This window comes from Podarcis pityusensis (assembly GCF_964106645.2).
Source record: "Podarcis pityusensis genome assembly, chromosome: 14".
NCBI lineage: Eukaryota > Metazoa > Chordata > Lepidosauria > Squamata > Lacertidae > Podarcis > Podarcis pityusensis.
Genome location: NC_138039.1, coordinates 10,230,859 through 10,246,434, shown reverse-complemented (window position 1 = coordinate 10,246,434; position 15,576 = coordinate 10,230,859). Strand labels below are relative to the sequence as shown.

Genomic DNA, 15,576 nt, shown 5'->3' with positions numbered 1-15,576 from the left:
AATAGGGCAGTTACACTATAATCTGCTATGGAGGATATTTAAATTTGTCATTGAAGTGCTTTTTACAGGGCTGAAGTCCATTATAAAGGCTATTTAATCCCTGTACAATTACATGAAGGGAAGAATTGTTCTTTGCATGCTAACAGCATAATCTTAACACCAGGTAAAATCCAGGAGAATTTGCAAATTCAGCCTTGTCTTAGTTAACATTTTAAGTTTTGCTGCGACTTTCCTGCACTGCAAGGCTTACTAAGCTTTGAGGGCAGGTAAGCCCCATGCAAAAGGGCATGGCTTATGTTTCTGTGTTCCAGCAGTACAAATATTGGGCAAGTTAACATCAAGGGCTTGCTCTGATGAAGGAAGCACCCAGCAAACCTCCTCTTGTTGCCGTAAACAGTGAACCCTCCTCAAGGAGGCCATCTACTCATAACCAAAAGCTGCACTTCAAACTCACGAGTTAGTATGATTATAGCCTTCCTTAAGAGTTATTCCTCTAGAAACAACTTTGGCACCAAAAGAAAGCAAACCACTTGAAATTCTCATCCTTTAATGAATGGTCAGTGATAACTTTGAGCTGGTTCTGTAGAATACAATTAAACAATATACTTAAAGGTTTCTTGGGGGGGAAACAAAAAACCCACACTCCCTCTTAGGTATCTTTCCGTTCATTGACATTCCATTATTGACTTCAGCTCCCACAGTGTTCCTTTTCACGGCAGATCCATGTCTGAGGTGTAAGAAAACTGAAAATTCCCTTGATGCACCCAGTGACATGTTATTTTTGTTCTAAAAATAACAAAAAAAAATAATATATGGATAAACCAAACTGCTTCCCAGGCACCACTTCAAGAAGAAAAGTTGAATGTCACTGTGGGAGTCTTAATACACTTTTTTTTTTTTTTGTCTTTGCGGATTTCTCCTTCCTCTGCCGCAATCATACGGCGTAAAGTTCATAAATCTTCTTTACACAGTACACCAGGGCAGCGAGTGCTATCGTGTTATGCAGTCTCTTTCTGTGCAGGTCGTCCTTCCTCACCAGAACCACGGGAGTGGAGGAGGTGAGTGTATGCAGGGGCAGGCGAGAGAGTTTATAGGCATTATACTCCACTTGGTACTTGCAGCAGGGGTCGAATTGCCAAGAGATCCCATAGAGGGTGCAGCAGGCTATGCTGAGGACGCCAGCAGGCAAAGAGATGTAATGGGAATAATCTACGGGAACAGCCAGGGGGGTGAAGAGGCAGGCTGTGCCCGCTAGCACGGCCGTCTTGTGCAGGCAGTTCCCAACAGTGATCCAGCGGGCCGTCTCGTCCCCAATGCGCGTGGGCTCAATCACAATGTATTTGTACTGAGCCTCTAAGGCCTGTTCCAGCTCGTATTCAAACTGGTCCTGAGCATTCTCGCCGTTGTAGATTTCGTGAACAATGTAACAGTCCGTGGCAGACAAGGTGACCCTGTCGGAAGAAAAGGCAAGTGAGTTACTTGAGGGTTGTGAACTGGCCTTGCTCCCTGCCTTCCCCCCATCAGTACAACCTATAAGCTTGCCTAGGGGCTGTAGCCAAATTAAGAATTCTAGGCAAGCAAGCCTGGCAGTAAAGGGAAGGATGACTGATCCTCCTCTGCGTGGTTTCTGTACTAACTGCAGAGGATGAAAAGGCTCTACAACCAGCGGGGGGGGGGGGGGGGCACAACCCACAGTGGTCCAGCAGAGAGGGAACTGACCCCCTCCCCCATAGAAACCACATACACTCACTTTTTTTTACTAGCCTAGTAGCAGTTCAGGTCTTATTTACTTGGTGGTCATAAACCTGTTGTTCTGCACTTCTTATTTTACTGTTATAGTGCACTGAGGACATCAACATCTTGTGCTCCGAATTTAAGGACACCCATACAAAATTTGTTTGAGTCACAATATTCCTAGCCTTGTTCCAACATGAACTCAGGCATTAGAGGGCCAGGTTACATGAGCGCATGAAAATTATCAACTGATTTGGGAGACTCGTCATAGTACAGAAACCTGTTACGATGGGAAGACTTGTCCAAAAATCCCTTTGGTAACTAAGCCTTCACAGCAGGCACTAGCCACATGTTTTCAAACTTTATTCCTTAATCACATGGGCTAGATAGGAACTTCTGCACCAAATGCTTCAAAAATGATGGCAGGTCACCATATCAGGGTCTGGCTGAGCTCCTTTCCAGACAATTTTCCATATTGAGTTCCTGGGATCCCCTTGATGAAGGGCAGTTTAGAAATCTCACACAAAAAAGTTTGGTGTTGCTTTTGGTGATGATAAAGATCATGGGATTGGTACTGGACACTACACAAAACAACACTTTCAGACCCTCAAGTAGTGGCAACCAGATCTTGACTTTTACTGTCTTTCCCTCCCTTGAGAACAGCTTCATCCTTTTATTTATTTTCCTCAAAACTGACCACGTTTTCCAATGATATAAAGCAGTGTGTGTTATCAGTATAACTGGCCAAAGTCTGAAGGTGGCCGCTGACATTAAGAATTAACATCACAGGACTGTTCCTGCAAGCAAAGTGTACCTACTTTTTCAGAGGCCAGTTTCTGAAGGCAAAAAGCTTTCCTGAGGAAGGTTTCCAAAACACCAACCTGGAGAGTGGGACCATTTAGCTACATGGAGCTTGGAAATTAACCAATCCATACTCACACTAGAAATTAATGGGCCTGGGAGGGAAAACAGATCCTACCTCTTTCAAGTTTAGAAATTCAGAACATTTTCTGAACCAGCAGTACTTTGCAGTTTTGCTTATGGATCCTTCACGGGTCTGTGACTAGAGGAAGACAAATAAATGAAGGGGAGATCCTCTTTGGTTCACTCCCAACACGCAAAACAGTGCTACCAATGCCATACTGCACCACATTCCCTGCTCCCTTTCAGTGTTCTACTATGAACATTTTGCTGTTTTATTCTACTTGTCTCACTGTGGGTGGGTGGCCACAGCCAGCTCTCCTGCAGGTCCTGTTGAATTGAACTAGTGTAATGACTTGAACATACATATATTTTGCATTAGGGAAGTGATTCCCCACATTTAGATACATTTCGGGAGCAATCCAAACCCAATATCTGATCTGCCAAGAGTTTGGAATAGGTGGATCTCCAATTGAGTCAGGGCTCAGCTAGGTAAAGCCCCTCATTCCAGCTCAGTCAGAGATGCACCAGTCCATCATCCAACCCAGCTCAGCTGGAACTAGTCTCAAAAAAGGAGCATTCGGGCAGATTTTACCCTTGCATAAATGACACTGGACTCCTATGGTTAGATTGTTCTGCCCCAGATGTACAAGGCTACGGCTCCTCCCCCTTCAAGATACATGGTAAGGAGATCCAGTCATTTCCCTGTTGTTGCTCCCACGTGTTTCAAAGGAACAGCCACAATTGATACACCTTGATGGCCTTCCTAATGCGTATTCGCAAAACCAGTTCCCAATCACAATATGCAAGGTCCAAAGCAAATGTAAAAGCGGAACTCCAGAAACACAAGCAGCAAGAGAGGCAACATTAAGAGGTCATCAACCAGAACAGGACACACTGCTGTATTCATTAGCAGACTATGAGCAAGGATTAAGATATTGGATGCTACTGAAAGCATGTCTGAGAACATCAGCAGGGCAGATCAATACACACTAAATCAAAAAGTGCTTGTGGGGGGGGGGGTGCTATTGAAATAGTTTCCACATTCCCTCCTGGGAAGCCAAGAAAAGCCCACTGCAAAATGGCTATCAGTCAATTTGGACAAAACATTTCAAGCTGCTTTGAAATTTTAAAACTTTTGATGCTGCGGTGAGGTACACCATGCAAAACAAGATTCAAGGAGCAATCTTGTTTACTTGACTTGGACGGGGGTAGACTCTTTTAAAAGCTACCTCAGTTTTGAAGACCAGGAATATGACTGCCACATCCCCCATCTCCTCTTTAGGATTTATTCTGAACAAAAAGCCAGTAAATAGCAATCTCTTGAAGAGGGACTTTAAAACGTACTCTCCTCTTTCTATAACAAGCAGGGATTGAAGCACCCTGCTAGTATTGTGCTTGAGACGCAGATCAACTTAGCCCATTTTAAAGCCACCACGGCAGGAGAAAGCTTTTTCCAGACCACATAGCCAAAGGACACCTTTGTTCAAAATGGGATGGAACAAAGCTTTGGAGCAGCTGTGTACTCTACACATTCTTTTTCTAGACCCTCTCATCCAAAACAAAGGGAAGCTTTGTATGGTGTGGAGTTTGTTTAGCGTCTGCCTGGAATAACGTTCCCACCGATGACACTGGGAGGGGTGCAAATTTTAGCACTGTTGCAAAAAAGCTCAGCACACCCAATTCTCTCTCTAAATCAGAGCAAGGATTAGAATCTCGAGAAGCGTGTAGAGAAATCCATAGAGGCTATCCATCATGTGACAGCCTCATTAGGAATTCCTTTTAAAACAACAACACTGCATTCACCAGTTGCGAAAACCCATGGGCTTCAATACATTGAAGATGAAAGTCTGTACACTTGTCACCCAAGAACCCCGAGATTAAGTCTGAACCCTGCATATAAAGTACAGCACAAATAAACCTACAGCTGGGACAGGATTGCCTCTTCATACATTTGAGACAGCCCAGCAGGGGGTCGGGGGGCAGGGGCAGGAGAGGGAAGATCTAGCAATAGCAAAAATGTATGTTTCAAGACTGCAAGCTTTAATGTATACACACCCACAGCGGGAGAAATTCCTGCATTCAGCTGCATAGGAATTTGAAAACCTCACATACATTCACACGCATACATAGTACTGCTGCAAGCTGTAATTGGTTGATCACTCAACTAATCCTTTAGTTAATTGGTGGGGGGCAAATTTTAATCCACTGCAATGCAAGCTAAAGGCACATGTTTGTTCTCTGATGTCATTTTCGTGCCTTCCTGTAATAGGCAATGAACGGAAATGCTAAGATGACCTTCCGTCCCAACAATGAGCAGCAGTTTTTAAACTACTGCTTTACAGCTTTACACTTTTACACCTTCTGTGTCACAAAAGGCACATATATGAGGTACCTGTAACATCCCCATTTAATAATCAACTGGTGATTTGCACAGCAGACCAACTAAACAATCAGTTGACAATCCACATTCTATCTCACCTTTCCATCAAATATGCTCAAAGCAGCTTACAATATAAAGTTGAAACGCAGGTCATAAAAATAATAAAAAGTTGTGCCAATGAAAACCAGCAGCCTGTTAAAAAAAGGCAGGTCATAATTCAATTAAAAGCCACAGTAAAAATACAGTTTTAACCCAGCACCTAAATGACAGAAGCCTAGGTTCAAGAGATGCCTTGGAGGGGAATACCAAAACCAAAGTACTACCATAAACATTGTAGAGTGCAAGCATTTCTGAATGCCTTTTGGACAATTTTTTATATCAAATTCTCTCCGTGTCAGTTATTAAGAAATGAAATAAAATGTTATTTAAATCAAACGAGGACAAAGAAGTGGTTCTTGGAAGTAGAGGAATTCTTGCACTGCCGACTGGCAAAGTTTACGTCACATGGTGTGTCAAGTATAGAAGGGTACATCCGAATAATTGCATGATCTTTCAAATGCCATTAAATACCAAGAGCCGCACACCGTAGGGGTCTTGGATCACTTTGTCCCAAGTCTAATCGCTAGGGTCAGCACTTTCTGGCACAGCCGAAGACAAGCATGTGTTATGTGTATCAAACTCTTTCAATGCTAACCATGGTTAAAGAATTCAGTACCACCAAGGCTGTACATGGTTTGACAAGATTGCTGGGGAAACCTCAGAGCTGCAACAACAGGGCAGTAACTGGAGATCAGAGCTGAATGGAGAGGATGCCCACCCCAGAACGCCTAACCACACACACTGTAGTGTAGTCTAGGTATTACCATTAATATCAGCCCCCTGATGCAAAGCCATGCTCAAGAGAGCGTTGAAGAGGGGCACATGAAACAAAAGAAAGGACAGCAACGCATGTGAAGTGGCCCAGCAGATTTTCACTCAGAATGGAAAAGCCAAAACTTCAGAGCTGAATAAAAGTAGGTTGTCCACTGTGTTTGATCAACTTGAAGAGTCACACAGCTGAATGTGCGCCTAGTGTTTCACACAAGAAAACAATCACAGGATCATATAATCACAGTAAATTGCTAGTTTCTCTAAATGTTTATTGTACTTCTGCAAACCTCAAGGTTCCTCCGAGCCTGCTGACACCTCCCTCTGCCTTGTGGATGGTACCGCTCTGGCTATATATGCGACGGCACTCTCACTGCCTGAATATCTGAAACAGATGGAACAAGTGGAGGTTGCAACAAAATGCTGCAGTGGATTATTCCTCCACCCTATTCTTCCCACCCAGTTTTCACCTCCACCCCTCCGATATTAATAAGTGCTCTATGGCCACTGCGCATGTCCTTTCCTCATGGGACCCACCTTGCAGACTCCCCGCTCTGTCTTTTCGGTTTTTTAAAACAGTACCAGCCATCTCAGGCCCAGCGTTAGAAACTCATTGATACACAAGCTAATTGCCAAATAGCACCTTAAACCTAGGTTATAGTGTCACAATGGAGTGTCTAGGTGCCCTTTTTTGCAATGGGATTAATTATTGTTATTAATTTCATTTCTATACCACTTTATATTTTAAAGGAAAAAAATGTCAAAGCAGTTTACAACACATTAAAACATCAAATAAAACAATCCAGAACATAACAAATTCAAGCTTCAAGGAAAATATTCCAGATCCTTCTCTTAAATGAATTTGGCTTTCGCCATATTTACCTATGTAATTTGTAGAGCTGCCTTAGAGCATAAGTACTTTAGGAAGCCAGTGTGGAGCAGTGGTTAGAGTGTTGGACCTAGAACCTAGGAGATCAGGGTTCAAATCCCCACTCAGTCATGATGCTCCCTGAGTGAGCTTGGGCCAGTCACAGCCTCCTAACCTACCTCATGGGGTGGTTGTAGGGATTAGCTGAGAAGGGGGGTAAACCATGTACTCCTTTCAGAAAAAAGTGGGAGATAAAAGCAATAAGCAAGCTCTTCTGCTTACCTGCTTAAGAAAGCTGGAGGGACCAGCCAGATAGAGATGCCGGTCACCAACACCCAAAGATCTCCACATGGTCACAATTGGACCGCTCATAATTCGCCTGGTGAATTTTGAACAGTGCTCAGTCTATACAATCACCAGGGGAGAACCTGCTGGTGTTGCAGCCACTTGGAGGTGCCTGGCCAGTGGCGTGCCCCATGTTTGTGGAATGCCCCCCTAATGAGGCACATCTGTCTCCCTCACTATTAATTTTTAAGAGAAATTTCAAAACATTATTTAGTCAGGCTTTTGATGACTGAAAGTCATGTCCCTGGCAATCCTGAAATTATTAGTTTGAGAGCAGACAATTGCTTTTAGGCATTTTAAACTGGTTTTCAGAAGGTTGTTCCAAACTGTTTCTACAAGTTTTATTTGTATTTAGTATTGATATGTTTGCTGCCATACGCTCCTTTGGAGGAAGTTGCATTGTATAAATCTAATAAAAGGCTGCCAATACCTCCATCTTGTGTGTGAATGATGCCATTTTGGTTTCATAAGGATCATTGCTCGGAGAATTAAGTTCACTATTAGTACACAAGCTTGTACTACACATAACACTTAACACATAAACACTTTTGAACATTCCAAGTACTTCCAAGACTGGTCATTTTTTATTCCATCCTTGGCATGGAATTCCCACCCCAAGCAAATGTGGTGCCTCCACTCTCCTCTGCAAAACCCATATCTTCTGCATAGTATTTGGATTACTCCTTTAATCCTCATTCCTAACTATAACAAAGGTTTAAGACATTAAACTGCATTTGCCAACATTCCTCCCTCCTTCTTCTTTGACTGTAGGTATCTGTCCCAAATGCACTTATATATTTTGGCTGAATACTGTACCAGATATGCCGATGACACTACGTAATCCAAAGGTGGGGAACCTCAGGCCCCTGTATTGGTTCTTCCAGGCTGCGTCCCCTCCCTAGCCTTGCTCAGCACTTTCTTGAATGCTCCTGGCTTGGTTGGAATGCGCCCTTGAACTGTGCTAATGCCCTTGCTTCCCTGAATGGAGAGGGAAGTGTATGTAGAAACCTGACTGGAATGAAGCCTGCTATACAATGGAGAAAGTTCCATCCATCCTCAGCCTCTTCCTGTGGCATGTGATCCCTGGAAAGGTGCCCATTGAGGGAATGTGGACCAATGCTTGATCTAAAGAAACCATTACTGCTCTAACTGATGTAGTCTATTATCCCCAGATCATGATGAGGGTGAGGGATGAGATGGAGAAATAGCAGCTGGTTGAAGTTGTCAGTGGTTACCTGCCCCTAACGAGCAATCTGTTGTATACAAAGTCAGACCGTTTATCAATCTAGTTCAGTACTGTCTAACTGGCAGCATCTCTCCAGGATTACAGACAAGAGACTTCCCCAACTCATACCTGGAGATGCTGGATATTGATTCTGGGATCTTCTGCATGCGCAGTAAGTGCTCTACTACCCCTGTAAAGCTGGGAAGGGGAGAAGCCCTAAAAAGCTGACAGCGTGATGTAGCTAAAAAGTAGGCCCCATGCCTTCATTAGTATTTCAACCACAGTCAAACATCATAATATAAGAGGCAGCCTGTCAAAGAGCAGCATCTGAACAGACAATTTACTGGAATTCTAACTCAAAGAGATGCCTCTGACTGGTTTGAGGTATCTGCTATATTATTAAATTTGACCATATTCCATCATGCCAGACAATATTTTATTCATTAGTCATTCACCCAACATTAACCCTCTCATGTCAACAAGACTCCCTTTTAAGCTAACTGCCTAGCATCAAAATAGCCTGAAAGCATATTTTTAAAAAAGCTCATTGATGGGAAATCCAAGAAGCAGGAAGCAGGTATAACCTACTGACAAATGAAGGGAAATACATCTACCATGAAAGCTGCACGTATTCTGTGGTTACTTGATGAACACTAGATCTGTTCTGCGTCCAAAACACATTCCTGGCAGCCAAAGTCACACAGATGTTACTCAGAAGGGGACACTGAAAAAAGATGGGCAGAAAACAGACATATACATTTCCAGCTTCTCAATGGAGAGAAGGGTAGAAGCCATAATACAAGGGGTTAATAATTATTTCAGCCAGAAACAAAGAACTGGAACATTTCTTGAGTCAGCTGCATGTAAACAGGGGTTAAAACTACACCCATCATCCCTACCATGGGTTGCATCAAAGTAAGTAATAGTTAGTTATGACCATTTTTAAATGGGTCTACTCTGGGTATGATCTACTTGTTTACAAAAACAGGAATATTACTCAACTCCTGTTATGAGCCACATTACCAACCAGCATACACTGTTTTCCAATTACCTATGGCAGACATAACACTTAGCTATGGTTAGTTCCCGCTGGGATTTGTTGACTTCACTCTGATCGAGAACTCAGTCATACAATGATGCTGGTTGGGCTAAACCCAGTCTCTGGAGAGCAGGTATAGGTGCCAATAAGCCCAGCTTCTAATCCTCCAAGCAAAGGCACAAAGAACCTGCTTTTACCAGTTTGTCGCTGCAGATTAAAACTTAACCCTGGTTAGCGCAATCCCAAGATTTGCTATTCAAACCATAGTTTCACACACTTGTTTGCAGCCAATGCATAACCATTGTTTAAGTCAGCATTCCCCAACTTGATTCCTTCCAGCAGTTTTGGACTATATCAGCTTCCCAAGCAACAGACTCTCAGAAAAACACTTCTGCAGACTTCACATGCAACACAGAACATTTCTTTACCCAGTTGCCTCTAACTGCCTTAAACATGATTGGTCCAGGTTCTAACTGCTCTAGCATATTCACAAACACTCCGCTCAATATGGGTAACTTTCTTATTACATTGACTTAGAAGTCTTAAACTCTTTTTCAACGGAAGAGCTCATTTCATCTATTCCTTATTGGCTTCAACCATTTTAACATAAAGCTGAAAGTATTTATCTTTTCATTGATACTTCAGAAGAATTGTGCCTTTCTCCACTGTAGTCTAAAATGCCCTAACCATTACTAAAAAATCCTCAGTCAAAATAAAAAAAATCCTTCCAGTAGCACCTTTAAGACCAACTAAGTTAGTTCTTGGTATGAGCTTTCGTGTGCAAGCACACTTCTTCAGATACACAGAAGTGTGCTTGCACACGAAAGCTCATACCAAGAACTAACTTAGTTGGTCTTAAAGGTGCTACTGGAAGGATTTTTTTTATTTTGACTATGGCAGACCAACACGGCTACCTATCTGTAACTAAAAAATCCTCATTCTGCCTTCATGGGAGAGAATGCAACAAGCAACAACTGAAGTTAGGGAAGTTTGCTGAAACCATTGAAACTGGGATGCAAAATTATAATTAGGAGTTACACAGCAATAGTTTCAACTGAGAGTTGCAAATACCGATCTTTTAGAAGCTTACCCTTAAAAGTGGGAATATTTACAACGAAAGACTGAACTTCAAAACTAAAAATACAATATGTTAAAACTTTTGGGGTTAATTTGAGCAATGGGAGAAACCCCACAAGAAAACTATGTAAATATTCTTTGTTTTACCTCCTACCATTATCTACATAGAGGTAAAGTGAGAGCTGATGGCCAAAGGGGGTGAAACTGCCACAGCCAGGAGCCACCAGCTTAATTCCACCCCACCAGCTCCCTAACCTTCCGAATCCATAACAATGCAACACCTAAAAACATAAATCACTCAACCAACAAGAACAGCTGTGCACCAAGAGGTCACTCTCAGAGGACTTTGGGGGAGCATTTGCGGCCTTCAAAAATAGATTTTAAGAGCATCCAAGAATATTCTTAGTCTAAGCAGAAGCTACTCTTGTCACCTCCGGGTCTAACATCTGGGATGAGTGAAACACGCCCGGAGTTAAGTTAAGGGACTTTGTGTACTGACCTTCCCTTGCCACAGGCCTGATGCCCCTCCCTCTCCAAGCTGCGGTGAGGGGATACCTACTTTTCCCACAGCCTGATGGAGCCACGACCTTTCCCCCACCCCGAACCCAGACCTCGTGAGGCAACTGGATTCCTCCTCGCTCACAGAAGCTTCACACGTTGGTGCCTCCAGCGGCCCCCCCCCCCCATATCACACACACACATTCGTTTGACCTCTCTTTCGGCAGCACCTCCTCCAGGAGCCCTGCAACCCCTAATCCATCCCGTGCCCACCCTCTCGCCCCACTCCCTGCGCCCCCCATTCTTCCCCTCCCCTTTCCCCCAAGGATGAACTCCTGCAGCCCCCAACTCCTCCTGCCCCTGGCTTCTCCCGAGGATGGCCCCCTCGTTCTACTTATGCCAAGGCCTTGTGCCGCACAGGCCGAAGCCTCGTTTCCCCTCCCTCGCCTCTGCCACCCCTCTAGCCCCCCCAACCCCGGAGCGACCCCTCCTGCCTCCTAAACCCAATGACCTCGGCACCCCCCGCTTCTTCGGGCAATCCTTTAGCAGCACTCTTCCTTCCCAGCCGGCCATCCCCTCCCTTATCCCAAAGGCCAACCCGCACCCTCCTTCCCGGCTCTCCCGTCCCACAGAGGCGCCCCGGAAGCTGCCTTCGCCGCCGTTGGCGAGTCTCGAGGCCTGGCCCCCGCTTCGTCCCCTGCAAGGCCAAGAGGAGGCCTCCGAGAAGCTGAGGGGCCTGAGGGGGGCGTGAGGGGAGAAGCAGCCCTCGGCTCCCCTAGGCCCAGGGCGTGAAGGCCGGGAGCCGGGGGCGGGGAGGAGGCCGCCGGGCAGCCAGCCGGGCCTCCGCCGCTCACCTCTCCCTCGCGCCGGCGCCGCCTCCGCTGGAGCTGCCGGGGCCCGCGCGCCTCCTTCCCCATGCCGCCATCTTGGAGAGACTCGCTTCGGAAATGTCTCCGCCAAAAGTGAAGGCGGGGGCGGGGGAGGGAAGGGAAGGGCGCGCGCGGTGAGGCGAAGGGGGAGGGAAGGAGGGGGGAAGGGTCCCGAGGCCTGCTGGGAAACGTAGTCCTCTGTAGGGTGGGGGCGGGTTGGAGAGGTGAGCTTGCTCCCATTCGGAGGGGAGAGGCGGGGCAGGGAAAGGGAGGATTATTAAAAAAAAAAAGCGGGAAAGGTTCCCGCTCCGCGCTCGAACCACAAGCCCCAGAGTGCTTCGCGCGGCGGCGTTTAGCGGGAGAGGTCGGGCTCCCCTTCCCTCGCGGCTACGCATGGGAAATGTAGTCACGTTGTGAACGAGTTGGGAGGGAGCTTATAGGAAAGCGGGAGGGGCGAGGAACTACAGTTCCCAGGAAGCCGCGGGGCGCAAGAGCCATGCGGTCGTCTCTCGCAAAGCCACGTGGGTCTGAGGGAGAACGTTTACCAACACAGGAGAGCAGGGAGGGAGGAGGGTCCTGAGCGTGCTCCGCCCCCTGTTATGAACACGGCCAATCACAGCCGGCGCCTTTCAGAACGCTCGTGTCCTGCAGCTGCGCCAAGAAGCCTTCTTTTTGCAAGGAGTTTATTTGAAAGCAGCTGCCACTTATTGTAATAGGATTTACATCCAAGGAACTGCTTAGTTTACGGCCTTGCTGCCCCGATCTCATTGTGTTTAATGCAGCCATTTCTGTTTATTTTTTAGAGGAGTTTTACATCCTGGGATTACAGCGTCCCATAGTTAAGGTCATTTGGGTCACACAGAGGAACACATTTATTTGTTGATTGCAGTTCTATTCTACCTTTTCCTCCAAGCAGCAGAAAATCGGCACACATGGTCCCCTCCCCGCCTCATTTAAATCCACAACAGCCTTGTGAGGTGGGTGACTGGCCCAAGGTCACCCAGTGAGTTTCATGGCCAACTGGGAATTTGAACCCTGATCTCTCAGGGCCTAGTCAGACATTCCCAACCCCACACCATGCTAGAAGCTTCCTTAAGATTATGTACTTAAAACTACAGGATTTAAAATTGGCGGGCAGCATGCTTCTGAAAGCCAGCTATAGTGGTACATCAGGTTACATACGCTTCAGGTTACAGACTCCGCTAACCCAGAAATAGTACCTCAGGTTAAGAACTTTGCTTCAGGATAAGAACAGTTTCAGGTTAAGAACAGACCTCCGGAATGAATTAAGTACTTAACCCGAGATACCACTGTACTGGGAATCACCAGTGTGGATAATAGCACTGCTGGGCTCAAGGTTCTGCTTTTGGGCTTCTCATTCATTGAGGCATCTAATTGGGTGTTGGTGCAATGCTGATTTTGTTGTGGTTGTATGTTTTGAATAGATCTCATTCATATGTGTGTGAATTGGTTTTAAATAATTGTCATTCCTCACCTCCCAGTTTTCAGCTGTTCTTTATTTTGGCTGTAAGCTGCCTCGAGTCCCTGTCAGGGGGGAAAGTTGAGGCATAAATACACGTATAGTGATCATTATACATTATCTAGTTGGCCATTGTGAAAACAGGGTGCTGGACTAGACAGCCTTTGGCCTGGTCCTATGGGGCTCTTCTTACATTCCAATTTGTCCATCTGTGTATCATTAGATAGTATTGTCTGCTCTGACCTTCAACTGGCAGGAGCTGTCCAGGGTCTCATACAAAGATCTTTCACTTCACCTGGCATGTGAGGCTTCTTAAATGAAGAGGAAGGGAACCTCTGCATGCAAAATGGGTTCTTGCCACTGAACCTTTGCTGCTACATGGCTCATCTTTTTGACCTATCGGACTGGACCCTGTTTTATAGGGTTTTATAGGCGGCATTTTTTTATCTCCGCCAAGCTAAGTAGTTGGCGCCTTACCTCTCTCATCCTGACCTAGCCACTGTGATCCATGCGACAGTCACCTCCAGACTGGATTATTGTAACTCACTCTACGTGGGGCTGCCCTTGAGACTGACCCAGAAACTCCAGTGGGTGCAGAATGCGGCAGCGAGACTCCTTACGCGGTCCTCGGTGCGAGATCACATTCACCTGGTGCTATACCAGCTGCACTGGCTCCCGGTGGAGTACAGGATCAGGTTTAAGGTGCTGGTTTTAACCTTTAAAGCCCTATACGGCCTAGGACCCTCGTACCTACGGGACCGCCTCTCCTGATATGTCCCACAGAGGAACTTACAGTCTTCAAACAAAAACATCTTGGAGGTCCCAGGCCACAGAGAGGTTAGGCTGGCCTCAACCAGAGCCAGGGCTTTTTCAGCTGTGGCTCTGATCTGGTGGAATGCTCTGTCACAAGAGACTAGGGCCCTGCGGGACTTGACATCTTTCTTCAGGGCCTGCAAGACAGAGCTGTTCCACCAGGCCTTTGGCCAGGGCACAGCCTGACTCCCTCCTTTGGCAATCCTCACAGAACTCTAGCCCAATGGTTGCCATTAATCTGATTTGAATTAATTTTATAATGAAATGATTTTAGAATGTTGTATCATTTTACTGTTGTTAGCCGCTCTGAGCCCGGCTTCGGTTGGCGAGGGCGGGATATAAATAAAAATTTATTATTATTATTATTATTATTATTATTATATGTTTGGATCCTTTGAATTTCTGTTTTATTTGCTTTTATGCATTTTCATGCTGCTGTTATTGTTGGTTTCAGGTTGCATTTTAGTTTTAATTATATATTGGGTTGCATCCAGCTAGCTTTTACTCAGCATAGATCCATGGAAATGAATAGACCTAAGCCAAAGAGCCATGCCCATTAATTTCAGTGGGTCTATGCTGTGTAATTATTAGGCACCATTCTTTTATTTATTAAACTTGCTAGTTGCTCGTTACCTAAAAAGATCTCCAAGTGACTTGCTGTGAAAAACATTTACGTAAATGCGTGATACCAAGAGAAAAATTCATATAAAGTAATAACATCCCATACAACATTAAAAAACAGTCACCCACAACAGTGAAAGGTGACAATGTTGACCCAGATCAGATGCTCTGAAACAGAAATGAGGAACCTTTGGCCCTCTAAATGTTGTCAGACTCCAACTTCCATCAGCTCCAGGTAGCATGGTCAATGGTCAGGAATGATGGGAGTTGTAGTTCAGCAGCACCTGGCGTTTCCCTTTTCCTACTCTAAAACCTACATATAAATGAACTCATGGATGCTGCCCTACTGAGAACATATTGTCTTACTTTGAGCAGCCAGGTTAACTGCTGCTGCTTCTTGGTAGCAATTCACATGATTGCAGCAGACCCTGTATTTTTAATTTAAATAATAATAATAAAAACACTTGGAGAAATCAGTACCAGGAAGTGGCCTGACCAGTGTGGTCACACTGGGCTAAACATTACTTCCTCCATTCAGCTGCATAAGGCATTTTAGAGCATCTGAATCAGAGCTTCCCATAGGTGCATTTGCAAAATGGCTTTTAGATATTGCCTGAGATCTTGTGTGTTATAGTCACCATGAGGTGCTATGACTGGTGTGTGGAACGGTTCTGAGCAGTATCCCTTCTTCCCAACAGCTGTGAGAATTGGACCAAAGTGGGTGCATAGCTAGGCCCAGTCTTGATAAAATTAATGCAAACAAGCAGTGACATAGCAGGAACACATGTTCATCTCTGAGCAGAAGTTCGTGTCATTTCAGGGGTGCTTTGGGCTGA

At 45.2% G+C, this 15,576-nt stretch overlaps 1 protein-coding gene across 2 annotated transcripts; it reads right to left on the bottom strand.

Annotated features, from left to right (window-relative positions):
* Positions 1 to 530: 530 nt before the first annotated feature.
* Positions 531 to 11,963, bottom strand: TMEM11 (transmembrane protein 11). Of its 2 annotated transcripts, XM_080981244.1 has the most exons (3): positions 11,812 to 11,919; positions 8,958 to 9,067; positions 531 to 1,451 (listed from the first exon to the last, which is right to left on the bottom strand). In XM_080981244.1, the coding sequence occupies exons 1-3, from the start codon at positions 11,872 to 11,874 to the stop codon at positions 935 to 937; spliced, it is 690 nt and encodes a 229-aa protein (XP_080837370.1). In that variant the 5' UTR covers positions 11,875 to 11,919; the 3' UTR covers positions 531 to 934. The 2 variants fall into 2 exon arrangements, with proteins under 2 accessions (XP_080837370.1, XP_080837369.1); XM_080981243.1 differs by lacking the exon at positions 8,958 to 9,067 and having other exon boundaries at positions 11,812 to 11,963.
* Between the last annotated feature and the right edge of the window lie 3,613 nt (positions 11,964 to 15,576).